This window comes from Wolffia australiana, chromosome 5, assembly GCF_029677425.1.
Source record: "Wolffia australiana isolate 7733 chromosome 5, ASM2967742v1".
NCBI classification, from domain to species: Eukaryota; Viridiplantae; Streptophyta; class Magnoliopsida; order Alismatales; family Araceae; genus Wolffia; species Wolffia australiana.
In genome coordinates this window covers 10,085,196-10,105,782 of record NC_135839.1, presented here as the reverse complement: position 1 = coordinate 10,105,782, position 20,587 = coordinate 10,085,196, and the positions used below count along the sequence as shown (strand labels likewise).

Genomic DNA, 20,587 nt, shown 5'->3' with positions numbered 1-20,587 from the left:
CTGTTTGTAGTGGCGACGGGCCCTCCGCCCATCCAATCGCCGCTTTCTTTTCGCTTTTGCAGAGAGGAACAGCTCGCGAGCGCGATTCTCTTCTAGTGCTTGCAGAGATTTGAGACCTCGAGATTTTTCTCCGATTCCTCGCCTCTGATGGCGTGGATGGGGACAATCATGGGAACAGGAATCGGTTTTAATGGAGACGCGCGGTTATATAAAGGCGGAGGGAGGAGCTGTCTCGCTTCGGAGTCTCAGAGATCTTCGTGTTCTCGCGGAGGTATTTGATTTGTTGTTCGTTGATTTGTTTGTGCAAGGATTGGTAGCGGATTTGTTCAAGGAAATCCGCTTGTTTTCTGTTTTTTCTCGTGTTCTAACGCCTGATCTGTGGTTCGAATGCAGGGAAACGAGGGTCCGGCGCGTGGAATCGATGAATCTGGCGCAGAAGAAGCAGCAGAGTGCGTCGGGGAACAATTACGCTTCCAGGAGCCCGGCTTCGTCCAGGGTTGAGCGGTTGCTCAGGGAGAGAGAGCTGAGGAGGATAAACAGGGTTCACCTTGACGATGAGGGAACAGAGGAGAAGGAGCAGAACGCCGACGACGACGACGGCCAGTCCTCGGAGAACACGAGCTTGCCGGCGGCGGTTCCAGTGCACGCCATTGAAGCTGGAGCTCGGAAGCAGCGTCTGCTTGTGGTGGCGAATCGACTCCCTGTCTCTGCTGCCAGACGAGGCGAGGATTCATGGTCTCTGGACGTCAGCGCCGGTGGCCTCGTCAGCGCTCTTCTTGGTGATCAAAACAACATCCATCTCTGAATTTCTTGAATCCTCTTTGCTTCGTTTTTGAAAATTTCTCTCGCGATTTCTTCAGGCGTCGACTTTGAAGCGAAATGGATTGGATGGGCAGGGGTGAATGTCCCCGACGAAAGGGGCCAGAGAGCATTGACCAAGGCCTTGGCCGAGAAGGTTTTCTCTTTCGTTTTTCAGAATTCTGTCGTTTTGATGATGAAAGAAAGTTTCATTTTAAGAATTTGTAATTCTTTTCGAACAGAGGTGCATCCCTGTTTTTCTTGATGAAGAAATAGTTCACCAGTACTACAATGGTTACTCCAACAACATCCTCTGGCCTTTGTTTCACTATCTTGGGCTCCCACAAGAAGACCGGCTGGCCACCACCCGCAGTTTCCAGTCACAGTTTGATGCTTACAAGAGGGCCAACAAGATGTTTGCGGACGTGGTGTGCCAGTACTATGAAGAGGGGGACATAGTTTGGTGCCATGACTACCATCTCATGTATCTCCCCAAGTATCTCAAGGAATTCGATAGCCGGATGAAGGTCGGATGGTTCCTCCATACTCCCTTTCCCTCATCAGAAATCCACCGGACGCTTCCCTCGCGATCTGAACTTCTGAGATCTGTTCTTGCTGCTGATCTGGCCGGGTGATAATGATTCTAACTGATTAAGGTCACTTTCCGAGATGCTTTCTAGCATTGCGTTTTTTGACTTCTGGGTTGATAATTTTCCAGATTTCACACGTATGACTATGCAAGACACTTTGTCAGCGCGTGTACAAGGATTCTCGGGCTGGAAGGGACTCCAGAGGGAGTAGAAGATCAAGGAAAGATAACACGCGTTGCTGCTGTGAGTTTTACTCTGGAGTAGTTTTTGTCGTTCATTTATTAGTTTTTTTGATGTCTTGATCATTGTAGATGACATTTATTATCATGTTCGTATGTTTCTTTCTCCACTACATCTCAATATTTTTATTTTGATCCATTTTTCTCTACACGGTTTTATAATGCATCGTTCTTTTTTTTTTTTGAACAATAATGCATCGTTCTTATGATGTCACAGTTTCCTATCGGGATAGACTCTGGTCGATTCACTCGAGCACTCAAGCTTCCTCAAGTTCAGAATCATATTAAGGATTTGAAGGAAAGGTTTTCTGGTCGGAAGGTTTGCAGACAAATTAATTTCACGGATATTCATCAAAGTTATGAGGCATTTTTACGTCTCACAAATTGGAGGTTTTTCTGCTTGGCAAGTTAATCTGTTAAATCACAGGACATTAAAACGAATTTTAATCATATTTTGAGACGATCAAACCTCAGAAACTGGCTTGGGTTGAATCTATGAGGTCAATATGTGGTTATTTACAGTAGACAACATACTCTTTGGACAGTCTATTCGTGGTTAATGGAGACAGTTAATGTTCCATCACTAAAGCTTTTACTTTGTTGCCACAGAAAGGGTGATGATCTTTGAATAGATATATTTTTGATATAACATTTTTTCTTTTGGCAACAAGGAGCTAATGAATTATAGTCAAATGTACCAATTTATGTTTTTGTTCATTTGTTCCATTTCCATTTAAAACAGGTGATGTTGGGTGTGGATAGATTGGACATGATCAAAGGTATACCTCAGAAAATCTTGGCCTTTGAGAAGTTCCTTGAGGAGAACCCCACTTGGAGAGATAAAGTAGTGCTTCTGCAAATAGCCGTGCCCACTAGAACAGACGTTCCGGAGTGTACTCATCCTGACCCTTTTCTTCTTTTTTTAAGCCTTTTTTACTAACTTGAAGGTTTTTTTTTTATAGAGTGGATGATTGCCTAATAATTATGGCTACTGTGGCCTAGAGTTTTTTGAAATACTGTTTCTCTTTAAACTCTATTGGTGTTGAAAATTTCCTCTTCCGAATCAGTTGTAGTTCTTGCCACATTTTCTTTCCGAATCATATTATATCATTTTGCAAGTACACTGAATTTGCAGTCAGTTTACCATAAACATTTTTGAATTATATTTCTCATGGAATATAGTGACGTAGGATTCAGCCGAAAAATATTATCCCTCTCTGGATTTGCCAGTTTTGCCTTATCATATGGTCACAAAATAAAAAAAAGGAAGCCTTGATTTTGGGACCTCTGCCAAATCCTATTCCTCACTAGGGAAGATTTGGGTATTCGAGTCCTTGAACTGATTCAATAGCCATGAATGTCGCTTGTGGAACTGCAATCTGGTATTTATTTAACTTACAAAGTACTATGAGTTGTTTGGAAGATTTGTGTTAGTCAGCATTGTCCGTTCCTTTTCTCTATCTTTCTTTTATGTTAAGTACCTGAGTTGGCTTAGTAAGACAATGGCTAACTTAGATCCTTTATTTCGCGTGTTACTTGTTCGGTCATGCTAGAACATCCTTGTTTCGTTATGGGCTTTAGCCTACTGCAGAACTTAGGTATTCGAACCCCTCTTAACATGAATATTTTTTGGTCATCTTTTAAAACCTGAAGACCAATGGGGATCCGCTGTCTGGAGGACAGTCCCTGTCTCACTGAAGCTTTGTTGCTTTCTCACGTGGTATCAGAGCCACATTGGCCCTGGTGAGAACCCGGATTTGTCATTTCTTGCTACCCTTCATTTGTTTATGCCCAGAGATTTTCAGTTGGATGCTTGAAGATGGTGGGGTAACATGAAGGGTTCGTTGTACGGTGGCTTTAACGGCAACTGCTACAAGAATGTCTACAGTCTTTCCAGACATTCAAGTGAAGTTTGATAGCATTGAGTGCCCTTGATTACTTGGGCGCTCACTCCTCTTCTTGTAGGAAAGAAGCTCATTTATTTTAGATGGGCCATATATTCCTAATTCAATGCTGATGGTACACTTAAAAGATATAATGATAGACTGGTGGCAAAAAGCTTATACCCAATTTTATGGTTTAATTTACTTTGATACCTTCGCCCCAGTAGTAAAGCTCAGTATTATGAGGATCAAAATTGCCTTGTCTGCAAAACTCGCATGCGATGCTTTCTTACATTGAGATCTGGAGGAGGATATATGCATGATCATTCCCCTTGGATATCATTATACAGATAATCCAAATGTTGTCTGCATGTTGATGAAAGCTTTGTATGATTTGAAGCAATCGTCAATAGCATGGTTTATCAGGTTTTCTCATGTTGTGAAGAATTTTGGATACAGCCCGAGCAGTATACTCTTTTTATCTAGCACTGCCCTACTGGGTTATCTGTCTTAACAGTAAATGTCATTGACATTAGCTGTAAAGCACTGTGAGTGTGGTGTGCTGGGGAATTTGAAGCTGTTTAAGCATAAGGAGATCCTGTACTAGGATAATTTATCTGCCACTGCGATTGACACCTATCTGTTCCTCCATTGTACTTGGATGTAGAAGTTGATCGGCGTTTTATGCATGAAAAGATTGAGGGATGAGTTATTCTGCCAAAATTTGTGGGCTGTGCAGTGCATGCAGCAGAGATCTTCAGACAGGTTTTATTGGGCCTGCATTTTGAGAAGCTGACCTTGGAGCTTGTTGTGAAGAGCTTGGTATGTGCATTAGAAGCAATAGCAATTGCTGACTGATTGCCACTATATAGCTTTATACCTTTCTGTGTAAATGCCTTAATATCTTCCTGGACTTCTTGAATTCACACTGCTTCACAAATACCTTTTACAAATGACTTTAATTCAGCTTCTGCACTTGCAAGAGCAACACATTTTTGCTTCTTACTTCTCCGTGTAACCAAACTGCCTCCAATGTACATACATTTTCCATAAGTAGACTTCTTATCCATGTCAGAACTGCAATAATCAGCATCTATAAAGACCTCCATTAAAAGCTAACCATCTCACGTATACATGAGGCCTTATCCAACCATGTTGTTCAAATAGGATATGAGTTGGTATGCCCTCTGAAGATTCCTCATAGGGATCACTTATGAATTGACTCAGCATACTCGCATCATAGGAGATGTCTGGGTGTGTCATTAATATAAAGTAGCCATTCAGTACTCTTAAAAAAAAAAGTAGCCATCCAGTAAGCCTCTAGAAGAGACTTTGTTCCCTGGCCACTGCCTGGCCCTCTTTTTAGCTTTACATTGACATCATCTGGTGTAGTAACCAGTTTACAAACCACCATATCAGTTTTATGGAGCAATTCAGTAGTATACTGATGCTGAGAGATGAAAGTGCCTTCCTCAGAGTATGCAACTTCAATGCCCAGAAAATACTTTTGCCGGCCCAGTGTCCTCATGTCAAATTGCTGTGACAGTTTGACTCAACCGCAATATCTCCAGCTCATCATTTCGTGCAACAAGGATATCATCCACATAGACAATAAGAACAGCCAAACCCCCAGCCTGTCTATGCTTGTTGTATAAAGTATGGTCTGCAGAACTCTGCTTGTAGCCGAAGCTTTTCATAGCATTTGTGAATTTCGCAAACCAGAAACTTGGGGTATGCATGAGACCATACAATGCCATTTTTGGCTTACATCCATGAAGGACTGGATCTTTGATTCATACCAAAGGAGAAGGTATATGTATCTCCCTCCAAATCTCCATGAAAGAAAGTGTTCTTGACATCAAACTGTAAGTTATGCCATCCACATTTAGCCGCAAGAGCAATCAAAAGTTTCTCTGTAGTCAACGCCGTAGGACTGTGTGTATCCATTAGCAACCAATCTAGCTTTGTACCTCTCCAAAGGCTCATCACAATGAAATTTTGGGGTGTACATCCATCGGGATCCAACCACTGTCTTCCCTTCAGGAAGGATTACCAACTCTCACATCTGATTTTGCACCAGTGCCTCCATCTTCTCATCCATTGCCTGTTTCCATTCCTTGCTGTCTAAAGCGTCTTCCATATTTTGTGGGCAGAGGTGTCCCTGAGCAGTATAAAACTCCTATACTTAGGAATCAGTCTCTAATAGGAGACATAATTATTAATGTGATGCTATGGCTCCTCATTGCTGTGTGCAATGCAAATTGGTCACCACAAATCATCAGTCCCCTCGCCAACTGCACCTCCACCATTTTGTGCTAACTCTTAGTTGAGAGTATTGTTCTGATCTAACCTATTTTCTTCTGTTACCATCTCCAATGAAGGTCGATATTGAAGTAGAGATTCAGCTGGAAGTTGATAAGGCACTACCTCGGACGTATGAAAGCAAAAGGAGGAAGGTTGACAGGTCACGTGACAGCCTGGAGCTGAGAAGCTCAAACGAATGAAGACGTTACGGGAAAAGTTGAATAAAGGGAAGTTTTGACCAAGGAGGGGAGGGGTCGAACGTCTTCTGAAGCAGTCACGTGAGATGCTCTCGAGGAGGAGAAGTTGCTGATCCGGCTCGTCTCCGATCGTCAAGGGGTCGATACGACCTTGTAGGCAAATATCCTGGTCCTTTTTGTTATTTCTTCTTGTTGGAACACTCAAGGTGAAGTTTTCGTTTCTTGTACGACCCAGTTTGTCCAAGAATCTAGTCAACGTAATCACATTGGTTTCCTTCCCCAGGTCAGGAGGTTTCGAGCCATTGCTGGCTTATATTTCTTCAGTCCGTGTTAACGTAAATCTCTAACCCAAAGGGGCGCTATCATTTGATATCAGAGCCATCGATCCTTCGTGGGAACATGGCAGACCTGGAAAACAAACTTGAAGCACTAGCAGGCAAAGTTGACGACAATCAAGCTCGAGTAACTAATGTATTGGAGCACTTAATGCAAGAAGTAGAGTCCATTAGCGCTAATCTGAAGGGCAAAGGTCCGGCCATTCCTATTTCTACAACTGATACGAATCAGATGGCAGTACAGGAAAGGCGTGCGGAGTTTGATTATAGGTTCAAGAGGGGGACCTACCGATTTTTAGCGGCTACCAACATGAAGCCTGGCTGAAAAGCATCGAGAGGTTTTTCTGATTGCATCCAATGTCGGATTCAGATAAGCTACATCTGGTGGCGTTACATTTGGATGATGCCGCTCTCACGTGGTTTATACACAGAAGAAAAATTCGGTACGGTTTCATGGGTTGATTTCAAGATCTTTTTTGAAGGACGATATGCATTATCTCCCCATGTCTTGCATCAACAATTATTCGAGATTCAACAAGTTAACTCCGTCCAAGAGTATCGCACTGAGTTTGAAGCAATTATTATCCAATTACCTGTGATAGCTCCAGAAATCAAGGAAAGTGCATATCTCCGATGATTAAGAGCGGAAATCCACACGGAGGTGCCGCGCTATAGACCTTATGGATTAAGAGAAATCATGGATCTGTTGCTCCATGCTGAGGCTGATTTGGGTATTTTATACAAAGCATGGCAGACGCCTCCTCCATACGCCTCTATTGAAACCAGTGCCGGAGCAGGTCAGAGATTTAGACCGAGACAGATGGTACGCCCAGCTCAGATCAGCTCAGGTTACCCTGGTGCCATCCCTTCGCTTAAGACCAACAACAACTCAGCAGTTTAAAACCAATACAGTGTGCCATCTTATGAAAGAAACAACAAGCGACAGAACCTAAGGATTACAGATTTGGAATATCAACAGAGAAGGAGCAAGGGGCTATGCTATTATTGTAACGACAAATTTACTCCTGGACACAGATGCCGCAAGAACTTGAATCTCATACTAGTACAAGATGGGGATAACCAACCAATCTCGACAGAAGAATCCGAAGAAGACCTTATGCGAACTGACGAGGGGCCTATTTCACTAGGATCATTATTCCTGGCTAGAGTAAACTTAAGACCGTCTCAGAGCCTCCAAGCAGCAGGTTCACTCAAGATGTGGGGAGCTATTAACGGGATGAGAGTAGTGGTGCTGATTGATGGGGGGGGACACCCACAATTTCATCAATTCAGCAATTCTTTCACACTTAAATATACCCCTTTCTACTGGTCTGAAATTTGATGTTATGATGGGAGATGGCTATCTCAGCCAATCTCAGGGAGTGTGCCTAAATGTTAATCTACACTTACAGAGTCTAGATATCATTCAAGACTTCTTACCACTACGTATCGGCAAATATCATATTATGCTGGGAATACATTGGTTAAGAACGCTTGACTGGTTTTATTCAAACTACAAGCTGCTTACCCTTAAGATTCTGTGGCAAGACAGGCTGTATGTTCTTCATGTTGATCCAGAGTTTAAACCCAGAGAGGAAGTAGGACCTCAATCTTCCCAAGACATCCTCAGAAGCAAACGACAATTCAGAAGACTACACAAGAACAGTAATCCAGATTTTCCAACGGTACTTTCTCTTGAACTTACTCCAACAATTGACAAACTCAGAATTATTTATCCATCAGTAGTCAGTTCATGTATGAATTTACCTCCCAAAAAGGAAATTGATCATTGCATTCATTTATTACCGGGATTTCATCCATTCAATATTAGACCCTACAGATACTCCTACCTCCACAAACAAAATCACAGTTCCAGATCGTTTTCCAATACCTATCGTGGATGAGTTGTTCGAAGAATTAAATGGTGCCACTATTTTTTCCAAGCTGGATCTAAAATCAGGGTATTATCAAATTCGATTGCATGAAGATGGTATAACAAAAACAGCCTTCAAAACTCATCAAGGGCATTTTGAATTTTTGGTGATGCCCTTTGGATTATCGACGGCTCTTGCAACCTTTCAAAGGTTAATGAATACTGTCTTCCAGTCTTACCTCAGACGCTTTGTGCTAGTATTTTTTGACGACATTTTAATTTATAGTAAGAGTCAGACTGAAAATGAAGAACATATCCGATTGATCTTGAATAAACTTTTGGATAACCAACTGTCCATTATTTTCAAGAAATGCAGATTCCATCAAGACAAGGTAGAATTTTTGGGGCATTGGGTATCATTGAAAGGAGTTTCTACTGATGCAGGAAAAATAGAAGCAATACAACAGTGGCCTACTCCGATCAACATCAAACAACTGAGAGGATTTCTGGGTCTGACTAACTATTACAGAATGTTCGTTCAACAATATGCAATCAAGGCCCAACCACTCACATTACTGCTGAAAAAGAATGCGCTTAGATGGACTCCAGAGGCAGAGGCAGCGTTCCAAAACTTGAAACTAGCTATGGCCACTACTCCTGTACTTCAACTTCCGGATTTTTCTAAACCCTTCTTGGTTGAAACTGACGCGTCTGGTTTTGGTGTAGGAGCTGTGCTTAAATAGGACTCACACCCCATTGCCTTCTTTAGTAAATCGTTGTCCAAGACTGCTCAAGGGAAATCTACATACGAAAGGGAGCTAATCGCAGTGGTATGGTCGGTACAGAAATGGAAACACTATCTGCTATTTCAAAAGTTTTATATCTTGACAGATCAATGCACCTTCAGGTTCCTCAACGATCAAAAGGAAATCCCTGGACAATATCATAAATGGATCTCCAAATTGAGGGGATACGACTTTGAAATCAGATATAAGGCAGGGAAGAACAATGCGGTGGCAGACGCCCTTTCACGCTCCATGCAAGATCTTTTGCTCAACAGTATATCTGTAACTCATTGGTTAGACAAAACCCGATTGACGAAGGAGGTTAATGCAGACAGACAGTTATCTGAAACTCTTACATCCGTCAACAATGGCCTGGGAAGGTATCCACATTACTCTATTCGCCAGGCCTTTTATACTACTAGGGAAGATTGGTCATTCCAAGTGCATCCATTCTAATACATACTATTATGAAAGAATTACATGATGCAAAGGTGGGTAGACATGGAGGATTCCTCAAGACATATAAGAGAATACAACAGCAATTTTACTGGCAGGGTGTGAAGAAGCAAATAAAATCATATGTATCCGCTTGCCATATTTGTCAAACTCATAAATCTTCTACACTGAGTCCAGCCGGCCTTCTTCAACCTCTGTCCGTACCAGATCAAATATGGGAAGATATAGCCTTGGATTTTATTGAGGGGCTACCATCATCAAACGGTTACCACTCCATCTTGGTAGTCATCGACAGGTTGAGTAAATATGCCCATTTTATAGCACCCATTCTCTTCACAAGATATTGCTCACATTTTCGTCAAGGAGATTGTAAGGTTGCATGAGATACCCTGTTCTATAATATCGGACAAAGGCAGCGTATTTATGAGTTCGTTTTGGAAGGAGCTTCATAAATTACAAGGGACTACATTACACCTAAGTTCCTCATACCATCCAGAAACCGATGGACAAACAGAGGTTACTAACAGAGGGCTTGAGTGTTATTTGCGATGTTTCTGTTCAGATCATCCAAGAAAGTGGTACAATTGGATTGCATGGGCAGAATACAGTTATAACAGTTCCTTCCATTCAATGATTATAATGTCTCCCTTCAAGGCTGTTTACGGTCATGATCCCTCAACCCTCTTGCATTATGGTTCACCTGCGTCGCCTTTAGATTCACTGGACAAGCTATTAATAGAAAGAGATCAAGTTCTAACTGAAATCAAAACCCACATGGCAAAGGGCAAATCATACATGAAGGATCAGGCCGACAAAAATCGGATAGAGGTGCACTTTGAGGAAGGAGACCGTGTATACCTAAAGATCCGACCCTATCGTATGAGATCCTTGTCCACGCATCCATCAGAAAAATTATCACCAAAATACTTCGGACCATATGAAATACTTAAGAAAATCGGACCAGTGGCCTATAAGTTACAACTACCGGAGGGAGCCAAAATACATCCAGTTTTCCATGTCTCTAAGCTTCGTCGTGCTATTGGCAATAACCAACAAGCTACGGATATTCCTACTAACTTATCTGATGACTTGGAATGGCAGGTGTTCCCAGAATGTGTTCTTTCCTATTGATTTACAAGGAACATGATGCAAGTTCTGATCAAATGGAGAAATTTGCCAAATGAAGAAGCTACGTGGGATGATGTGGATGTTATCAAGCGTCAATTTCCCAGCTTCCCACATGTGGACCAAGTGGTCTTCGGGGTGGTAGGAAGCAGCTGGAGAGCTTCAGGGCAGAGAGCAGCTGGAGAGGAGAGAGGGCCGATGCAAGTTTGACAGATCTATTTCTCTCCAATTAGCCTTCCACTTGCAGGCGAAAGCCATTACAGACTGTTCTCCTTGTCTAGTTTGAATGGCTTGGGCATTCAACAAATACATACGCTAATCATTCTGTTGATCTTCACAAGTTTGGGTAATCTCTTTCCATGTGTCCCTCACAAAGCACACCTGGAGGAAGTTATCAACTATCTCTGGATCCATTGTCCCAAGGACCCATTGCCAAATGGGTGATTCCTCAGACTTCAAAGTATTGTAGTAAGTATCCATTGAAGAGAGAAGCTCCTCAAGATGATAAATGAAGCCCATGGCACCTAGAGACAGTTCCACCAACCTGCACCATTGATAGTGGTTGGCCTCATCAAACTTTATCTCTAACCCGGCAAAGACAATGGTGACCTCCTCTTGGTTCTTCATGTCTCGATTGTCAGACGAGTCCCCTTGATTCTTCAAAACGTGGTTCAAGGGTCGACCTTTACACTTCTCAGAAAAAGCTTCCGCCAAAAAGATGGACAGATTGATGTTGTACGACTAGAAGCAGGAGAGAATGCACTTATTTGAGTGTATCAGGTGTCTCAATGCAATCTTGCTCTAATACCATGTAAAAAATACCAATACAGGTAATGAGAAGTCTTCTCCTGCAGCCATCAATCACTATGGATGAATCAGCATTTTGGAGAACCAACATAACTATTTAGTTAGGATGAACCAGTTAAATACTGGTTCTTTACCCATTGTTGGGCTAAGGCCCAGTTACAATACTCATCGCTCATTCTCTCACGTGGACAGTAGGAAACAAGTCATGTGAGTCTTTAATCATGAAACAGAACAGAACGGGACAGGAAGGCACTTATCGAATGTGGCTTACTTCCAACATTTTATGTAAAGAAAAAACTAAGATTAACTAACCATCTTGCATAAACTGTAAAAACTGAAGAGGAAACATATCTGGCAGACAACCATTTGAATCAGGTGTGCATAACTCTTTGAAGATCAGGATTGTGAGGAGGAATCAATAGAAGAGTACTCAGCTTTAACCAATTGGTAGTGGGGGATCCTCAAGTTCTATTCTGGGTTTGTGGCAGGTGCTCAACATCTTGCCTCTATATCTCTTATACTCCTCTTTCACTCCATCTTTTTACCTTAAACCTTCCTGGATTTCATTCAACAACTGGAGTGTTGATTTGGGTTTTCATCTGCGAGCATTCTTTTATGACTTCCTCTGCCTATGGTCAGATAGTCTGCAACTAACTTCCTCTGCCTATGGTCAGATAGTCTGCAACTAACTTCCTCTGACTATGGTCATTAGTCCAAGTTTTGATGGCCAGCCACTTACCTTGTATATAAACTTAGGTTCTTTGAGGGGCCTGCTTAAACCGCTTGAATCTAAAAATCCATCTATAGTTGAGCAACACAGACCCCTTACCTTGCAAGGATTGAGGGACAAATGCACACTCAGACCTCACTTGTTGGTGTCAGTGCGGTGGAGTAGATTTTAAGCAAAAAATACATCATGTTCTTTTTATTGCCTATGTACAAATACATTGATAGCAATGGGAAATAGTGCAACAGCCATATCTCTACAAACTCCTTGGACAAGTGATGTACACGTATTGGTTCCATTATCAGTTGGCAGCAGTGAAACATGCCAGACAATCAGGATTTCCTAGCAAGAGACTTGTCTTCATGTTCATCTGCTAGCCTGGGAACTGGGACAATGGCAGTGCTCTCAAGGTCGTTCACAGCCAGGGCCGTAGGGCCCCTTTATTAACTCTTATACCTGTCAAACACAGAATATGAGACCTGGAAGGGAATAAAATGATACAGTATTGTCAATGGATATCTTTGGAATTGTAATAATGTGCAAGTCCCAGACATACCATTTGAACTGGACATGTGTTGACATCACAGTCATTGTTGCATGGCCTGAGCCAAATGGGTTACACACTGATAGGGTCCCAACATGGATCTACCATAAGGGGAAAATAAGAGGATGCCAATTGTCTCATGCGTTATAATCTGTGCATGCATTGAAGTCTTCATGTCTCTCTTCAAGATCAGAATAGCAGGAACCATTTCAATAAACATGATAAGTTTCCCCAGGCCGCATCCGGGGCATTCTCATCTTGTTTCCCTTTATGTTCCTTTAAATAGCACAGCCCTCCTTCTGGGGAGGGCAGACTGAATGTTTGGTTCTTAAGTGATAGTTGGTTTTCCTTCCCTTCTCGTCTCTCCTATATCCACGCTCCGTCTCCCTCCACCATCCCCGTCCTCGTGATCATCTCTGCTTCACCGCGTCTCCAGGCGGCTCGTCCCCGGCCGGATATCAGTACCTCCCCTACTAGGCTTTCTCTCCTACCCTTTCCGTTTCACCTTTCCACCCCATGAATTTCCTACCTCACCTTGTCTTCTACTCCTTCCGATATGCACCTAGATCAATGTTCCTACCGCAGGAACCATTTAAATAAACATGAATGGCCATTTGGCAGGGCATGAATTCATTTTCTTTCCCAGAGGACGAGAGGGGTCTCGGCGAGAGCTAGCGATTGTCCAGCTCTAGGAGAAGTGACTTATTTGGACAGATTCTCTCTCAGACATTCTCTATTTGAATTTTTTTTTTTTTTGAAACCATATAGAAGATCACCCAGCTTGGTGATCCTCAGTACACATGGACAGGAGGGATCTAGGCCAAAAAATAAGATGGCCCATCATGGCACCCCCCTACCCCCCACCTCATCCAGGGCCAAACCAACAATACACAAGCCTCTCCACCTCATTTATAGCCCTGTCCACCGACATTGCTGTCCCCTTGAAAAGGACCTCGTTTCTGAGGGACCATATGACCCAAAGCATAGCGAATCTCAGCCCCTGCTCTCTGTCAAACCCACGTTGAGGTCGCGGCAGTGTGGCCCATAAGACCGTGCTCGACGTTAACTCTGCAAGCCCCTGGCTAGCCCATAGTGCATGAGCGATCCGACATTGGAAAAAAAGATGCTCGCACTCCTCTTCCTCCTCCGCACACAGAATGCACAATGACGATTCAGCCGGAAAAAACCTTCTACGTCTCACGCGGGTCATTGTCCGCTTCCTGGCAAGCATCCAGGCAAACACCCTAACCTTTAGAGGTATCTTTTGCCTCCAAATTGAGCGACATGCCCTTGAGATGATTGGGTCCTCAATGCGGTGTGTCCTCAGCCTCTGGTATACTCCTCGACTGGGGAACGGACCCAATGCCCATATTCACCCATCTGTCATCCCCTCCAATGGCCTCCAGTTGCTCAGTGTTTGCTGAAGGCTTAGGAATTCCTCTACCTGCTGATCGGATAAACTAGCCACAAAAGTTGGACACCACACCCCCTCCCAACACTCTTCCACCAACGCTTGCCGATGACAGACTATGGCATATAGGCGAGGGAATAGGTCTTGAAATCTTCCATGTGGCGTCCAATTATCCGTCCAAAACCTAAAACCGGTGCCATTCCCCAGTTGAGCCTGGAAGAATTCCCTGACCATGGGAAACACCTTCCTCAACCCTCTCCAAAAGGCTGACTCCCCCCTCACCTTGTCCATCAGATTCTCCCAACCCAAGTTGGAGCCATATCTGTCCCTCAGTACATCCTTAATCAAGTCATCCTCCGGTCCTACGAACCGTCTAACCCATTTCGTCAACAGAGCCACATTCAGTGTACCTAGGTGAGGAACTCGAAGTCCACCCTGTTTGGTTGGCGTGCATATATCATTCCATGAAACCAGCGCCATACCACATCCCTCCCCTGCATTTGCCCCTTTCCAAAAGAATCTCCGCATGATCCCACTTAGGCATTTCTCAACCCCCATCGGAATTTTACAAACAGAGAGATAAAAGGTTGGTATAGCTGATAAAACATTCTCTATTTGAATTCTTGTGTGGATTGCTATCTTTCTTGATTTGCGTACAAAGGGAAATTTTGATTTCTTTGATGCAGTTTTTCTCTCAATTATCCCACTCATGCACACATCCCTACATTCAACTTGCTGCACCAGCCCCACCAAACCCCACACATGACCTCAGTGTGGTGCGGGGTAAGCCACTGATTGGTCTGCTGTTCCCTATGTATACCCTGCTTCCTCACACACTGACGCCACCAATCCACTGCATCAAGACTTGGACCAGGAGCTTAACCTCATCATTTCCCACTTTCTGAGCCACAAACATAAATGAAATCTAAGGCAGTTCAACAAAACCATGACATTCACTAATCTGAGGGGACATAATCTTCCTCAAAATACAAACCCTACAGGATGAAGTCGCTGGCCAAGCAACCCAACCAGGAATTTGACACTTGCTTCTTTTAGACATAAAAAATCCTCCGGGGCATCAAATCATAGCCTATAAACTGGAGTTTCCACAAGACTCTGCTCTGCATTGTCTTCTATATGTCCCAACTGTGAATAGGGGTGGGTGGGGTTGACTGCCTTAACCTTTACCCTATCTTTTCTTTAAGAGCTTGAATGGATGGCCTATCCCTATATTCTTCTGTGATCTCTTCCTTCTGCTAATGGTTTGTATGTCCAAATCAAATGGCAGTCTCTAGCCTACTGTGAACCTTTCTGAAACTCTGCTGTCTATTAGGCACATACTCCCCCTGACTTCCACTTGAAGGACAAGGTGGTAGAAAACAACATACCCCTTCACAGGTGTTGGAGGTGTGTGGAATGCTTTGGAGACCAAGTTGGGAGGGAGGAATCAAGAGAGGAATCAGCGAGAGCGAATTTGTTTGTGAGAGATCTTCCTCTCTTTGTCTCTCTATATCGTTTTCTCCTTATCTTTGTTCACTGGATTCTTTGGGAATGGTTTTCATAGATCAAGTTTTGCCTCTTTTAGTGCTGTATGGAGGAGCTTATCAGTTCACTGTTTCCGCTCCTGGTGATATATCTTCCACTCTCCTTTGAGTTATTCAGCATCGCTCTGCAGTCCATGCCCACTATTTATCAAATTTTCCATTTCTCGAAGATGAATTTGTTGCTTAAATAAACAAGTCTGACATAAGCTATAAACCTCGTCACTATAATGCTGTTTTGATCGGTGAGGAAAATAACCCATTATTCTATATATACTCTTGTTTTACAGATCAAAAGCTCACCAGCCAGGTCCATGAAATTGTTGGGCGTATAAATGGTCGTTTTGGTACACTCTCGGCAGTTCCAATACATCATCTGGTCCGACTCTGAAACTTTGCCCTCATGTCCTTTCCCTCTCTTCTATTTAAAATAGCTCATGTAGTGGGTATGATTATTTTGTACGGTATCTTCCTTGCTCTTTTTAATTTTAGGGTGATTGAAAGAGATAGTGGAAGGTTCCTGACACAATTACTAAAATTGAACCTGAAGAGTATCCTCTATCATTGGAATCTTAAATCTGAAATGAGAGAAATTCCTTTTTAATACTTTTATGTAAATTATTCGACATGTTATTCCATACTCCATAGTTTTCCTTGTGTATTTATCTCGCACTATTTTTTTTTGCAGGACCGTTCTCTGGATTTCCATGCTTTATGTGCACTGTATGCAATCACTGGTGATTCCTTGAATTTATCAGGACATGTGAATCATCTTCATCGCATGGTTTAAATTCAGTTTGTTTTTTCATCATTTAGTTTTTTCACTCCTTGAATAATTCTTAAAATCTAGCTTTACTTTGTTATCATATCCATTATTTAATGTCTTTATTTTGCACCATTATTTAATTTTCCTTTTTGTTCTGTGTGATTCTGAAGATGTGGCCATTGTGACCTCATTACGAGATGGAATGAACCTTGTGAGCTATGAGTTCGTCGCATGCCAGGAAGAGAAAAAAGGAGTTCTTATTCTCAGTGAAGTGAGACTATTATTTTTGATTCATTCCTTACATATCTATCCTCCTTCAAATAACCCCCTAATCTTGTTGTATTATTGTTTTACTTGTTATATTATCTAAAATTTGAAATTTAGATGTTCATTTGTTTTCCTTAGTTTGCGGGAGCAGCTCAGTCACTCGGAGCTGGAGCACTTTTGGTGAATCCATGGAATATTACTGAAGTTGCAAACTCTATCGCTCACGCGTTAAATATGCCGGCCGACGAGAGAGAAAAGAGGCACCGACATAATTTTGCTCATGTCACTACCCACACTGCCCAAGATTGGGCGGAGACATTTATATGGTGCATTTCTCAGAGTTACTAGACATTATTGAACTCATATCTATTGTTTTCAGACTCTCAATAACCACACGTTGTCTGCAGCGAGCTTAATGATACGATTGTTGAAGCTCAACTAAGGACAAGACAAGTCCCACCTTTACTCCCAACGAAAATCGCCGTAGAACATTACTTGCAGTCGAGCAATAGATTGCTTATCTTGGTATCGTAGACACCAAAATTACAATTAAATTTACAGTTTTTTTTCAAAATGGCACACTTTCACCAGTTCCTTTTGCTTGATCCAGGGGTTCAATGCGACTTTGACAGAACCAGCAGAGATTCCTGGGCGACGGGGCGGGGATCAGATAAAGGAGATGGAGTTGAAGCTACACCCTGAGCTTAAGCAGCCGTTGAGTGCTCTCTGCAGTGACCCAAAGACCACTGTTGTTGTCGTCAGTGGGAGTGAAAGAAGCGTTCTTGATGACGTAGGGAGACGGAGCCAAAGCTTCATCTGATCCTGTACAGGAACCCGAGTTCTGACCCATTCTTCTGTCCTCGCAGAACTTTGGAGAGTTTAACATGTGGCTGGCCGCTGAGAATGGAATGTTCCTCCGCTCCACCCGAGGCGAGTGGATGACGACCATGCCAGAGCACCTGAACATGGACTGGGTCGACAGTGTCAAGGTTCCAATAATATTAATTAAAAAACCCCCATCAGAAACAGTGTGATTGCCTATTAAAATAAGTTTTGAATTAGGAATTCTTCTTCCTTCTTGGGTTGCAGCACGTGTTCGAGTACTTCACAGAGCGGACGCCACGGTCGCATTTCGAACAGCGGGACACCTCACTTGTCTGGAACTACAAGTACGCTGGTGTGTTTCCAGAAACTTAACTTTTTTTCTCTAGACCAAGAAGAAGAAACTGGTGAACATGGTTTTCTGTTTTATTACATAGATGTGGAGTTTGGGAGGTTGCAGGCGAGGGACATGTTACAGCACCTGTGGACTGGGCCTATCTCTAATTCTGCTGTAGACGTTGTTCAGGGCTGCCGCTCCGTTGAAGTTCGCGCTGTTGGTGTCACCAAGGTTCGAAACACCCAAAAATTAAAAGAAATATGATTTCGATGATAATTTCCTCCCTATTCTCCATGCTGCACCTCAGATTTAATTAGTCATTGTCCTACAGGGTGCAGCCATTGACCGGATCCTTGGTGAGATTGTCCACAGCAAGTGCATGGAGACCCCGATAGACTACGTCCTTTGTTTGGGGCATTTCCTTGGCAAGGTGAAGAGACAAAACTAGGGTTTAAGGTTTAGGGTTTAAGGTTAACAGTTTTAGAGTTGTGGCAGGATGAAGATTTATACGAGTTTTTTGAGCCGGAGCTACCAGCAGAGGTTACGACGACATCTGGGAGGACAAAGGCGGGGGAGATGGGAAAGATGGCTAGGCTGTGGAATGTGAGAAATAACAGCCTGAAGACAGGGTACATGAGGGCTCAGAAGGTGTCAGTGGGATTGGAGAGGAAAACGACGATGAATTATGCCTTTGCCGGGGCTCGTCCTTCTCGGGAGATGGCGTGGAGTGAGAGCTCATCAGTCCTGGACCTCAATGGAGAGAACTACTTCTCTTGTGCGGTGGCCCGGAAGCGGTCCAAGGCGAGGTACCTGCTTGACTCAGCTGATGATGTTGTCGCCTTCATCCACAAGCTGGCAGCTTCTCCATCCTCAGCTTCTTCCTTTTGACCTATTTCCATGCTTACCTGGTAGTATATCTCTCCTCTCTAACTTTATCTAGGTATCTATCTCATGTCCAATGATTTTCTTAGAAGTATGCTTTTGGTTGTAAAAGTTGACATTCTTGGATGGATAGTTTTCCCTCTCAATCTGTATCAGTTTTTAGCTATTTATCCATCTTGTCTACAGCTCATGACTGCTGACCAAGCCAGCTGCTAATAATAATCTCTCTCTCATTTTTACCTTATATATTTTCAAACCATATGATCACCATGAAATGTGTTAGAGTTATGCTTCTGGCTGTAGAAATTGTCATGACTGTGGGTCATTTTTCATCCTCTATACACTTGTCTTTGTAACTCAGTCTCCATTTGCTCATCTTGTGACTCTTGAGTTTGCTTCAAGTATGCCTTTGTATATAACATGAGACCAAGTATGACTTTTGTGTTTAGTTATGGTCATCAGTCGGATATAAACTTCGCTTCTCAATGTATAGTATTGCACTAATTCATAGATAAAATAACAGAAAGATAAGAAAACATTTAAAATCCATTTTGAATAAGAGATGGAGAGAAACATGGAGAAACAGAGAAAATAAGGTAACATGGAAGGAATGGCTCTGTCAACCGATTAAATAAAAGATTAAATTGGAGTAATTTACTCAGTGAAATTGTAGGCCAATTACTTGAGTTGAATCTCCTCTATATGCATAAGTCAGTTAATGCAAAATGAATGATTCTCCATTTCTGTCTCGTGGCACTCGAAAAAGCAGTAGAAATACAAATATTTGAGAAGCTCAACAAAATACGTTTGAAAGTTTGTTAAGATGAGAATTTTGGCTTTTTCTAGCCAATGAAAGTATCCGATTAGTGTGGTGGATGACTTTGAATCGTTGAATATTTATCTGCCATTTTAACTTATTATTTGACAGATAATTTGAACGAATCCCTAATTCGAGTTTAGTGGGTCAAACGGGTCTCCAAGCATGCTTAATCAGCTACTTTGCCCTACAAGCTCAAGAACATGGAAAATATGGGCTACCAAATTCTAATTCAGTAGGTAGATTTGCTCAAATAATATATATCTGACCCTTTTCTTATCTGGAACGGAGAAAAATTCAAAATCGTGAGGACCTTGTGAAAACCCAACGCAATGCCAGTGCGTCTATTTATGTTGATTGGAAAGCCGAGATACAAAACTTTCATATAAATGTCGTTGGATGTGAATTGGGGCCTTTGAGAAGGGGTCGAATTATGCTTTATGCAATGGATTCCCTGCAGAGAAGATTTAACGAGAAATTGAGATCCAACATTAATCCATCAGGTTTTGAGAGGTATCCATGTTATCGTTTGATTGATAACTTCCTCGCCATTGTTATTTATAATAATCGTTTACCAGAAACTATTTGGTTTTGTGTTTGATTTTGTTTTATTTGTGAACTTTCTTTGATCCAACATGTCAAGTTTTAGCCATTGAAAAACCTCAATCGCAAGTTTTCATTGAATTTACAGTTCGCTTCTCTTTCCCAATCATTCTTGATCAATTCCCTCAAAATATATTACAAAACAATAACAGAATATTGATCAAAATCCTTGGGGAGCAACCTAAACGCTCCATGCGGAAAATTTGGGTTTTTGGAGCAGTTATACATTACACGGTATTATACACCTATTATTTATCAGTGCCCAAATTCACTAATTTTGACAAAGTTTATCCTCATGTAAACCAGACTTTCTCTTTTAATCGAGGATTTACCCACGAATCATGTCAACATCATCCTTAGAATGCCCCACCTCATTCAGCATATCTGTGATATCAATCAACAACTGAATTGACCGTGTTCTCATCCAACTCGACAGAACGAAGCCCATAAATGGGGAATCTTAAGTAAACTTCCTTTG

General features: G+C 42.3%; 1 protein-coding gene and 1 long non-coding RNA gene across 3 annotated transcripts; both read left to right on the top strand.

Moving 5' to 3' along the window:
- Positions 1–27: 27 nt before the first annotated feature.
- TPS1 (trehalose-6-phosphate synthase) lies at positions 28–18,857 on the top strand. 2 transcript variants are annotated; one of them, XM_078575122.1, is made up of 18 exons: positions 28–271; positions 394–779; positions 861–955; positions 1,041–1,429; positions 1,517–1,631; positions 1,845–1,926; positions 2,371–2,520; positions 15,906–15,994; positions 16,304–16,352; positions 16,552–16,652; positions 16,787–16,974; positions 17,056–17,173; positions 17,259–17,438; positions 17,515–17,637; positions 17,738–17,825; positions 17,908–18,038; positions 18,139–18,237; positions 18,303–18,857. In XM_078575122.1, the coding sequence occupies exons 2-18, from the start codon at positions 422–424 to the stop codon at positions 18,693–18,695; spliced, it is 2,748 nt and encodes a 915-aa protein (XP_078431248.1). In that variant the 5' UTR covers positions 28–271; positions 394–421; the 3' UTR covers positions 18,696–18,857. The 2 variants fall into 2 exon arrangements, with proteins under 2 accessions (XP_078431248.1, XP_078431247.1); XM_078575121.1 differs by having other exon boundaries at positions 29–271; positions 1,845–1,946; positions 2,370–2,520.
- Positions 2,530–8,032, top strand: LOC144703047 (uncharacterized). Its single transcript, XR_013581467.1, has 2 exons — positions 2,530–3,370; positions 3,433–8,032. It is a non-coding gene; the product is annotated as an uncharacterized LOC144703047 (long non-coding RNA).
- Positions 18,858–20,587: the final 1,730 nt, after the last annotated feature.

Coding starts and splice junctions, on each gene's coding strand:
- TPS1 (XM_078575121.1), top strand. CDS start 422: ATGAATCTGGCGCAGAAGAAGCAGCAGAGTGCGTCGGGGAACAATTAC. Junction 16,353..16,551: donor TGCACTGTATGCAATCACTG/GTGATTCCTTGA, acceptor GTGATTCTGAAG/ATGTGGCCATTGTGACCTCA. Junction 16,975..17,055: donor TGGGCGGAGACATTTATATG/GTGCATTTCTCA, acceptor CGTTGTCTGCAG/CGAGCTTAATGATACGATTG.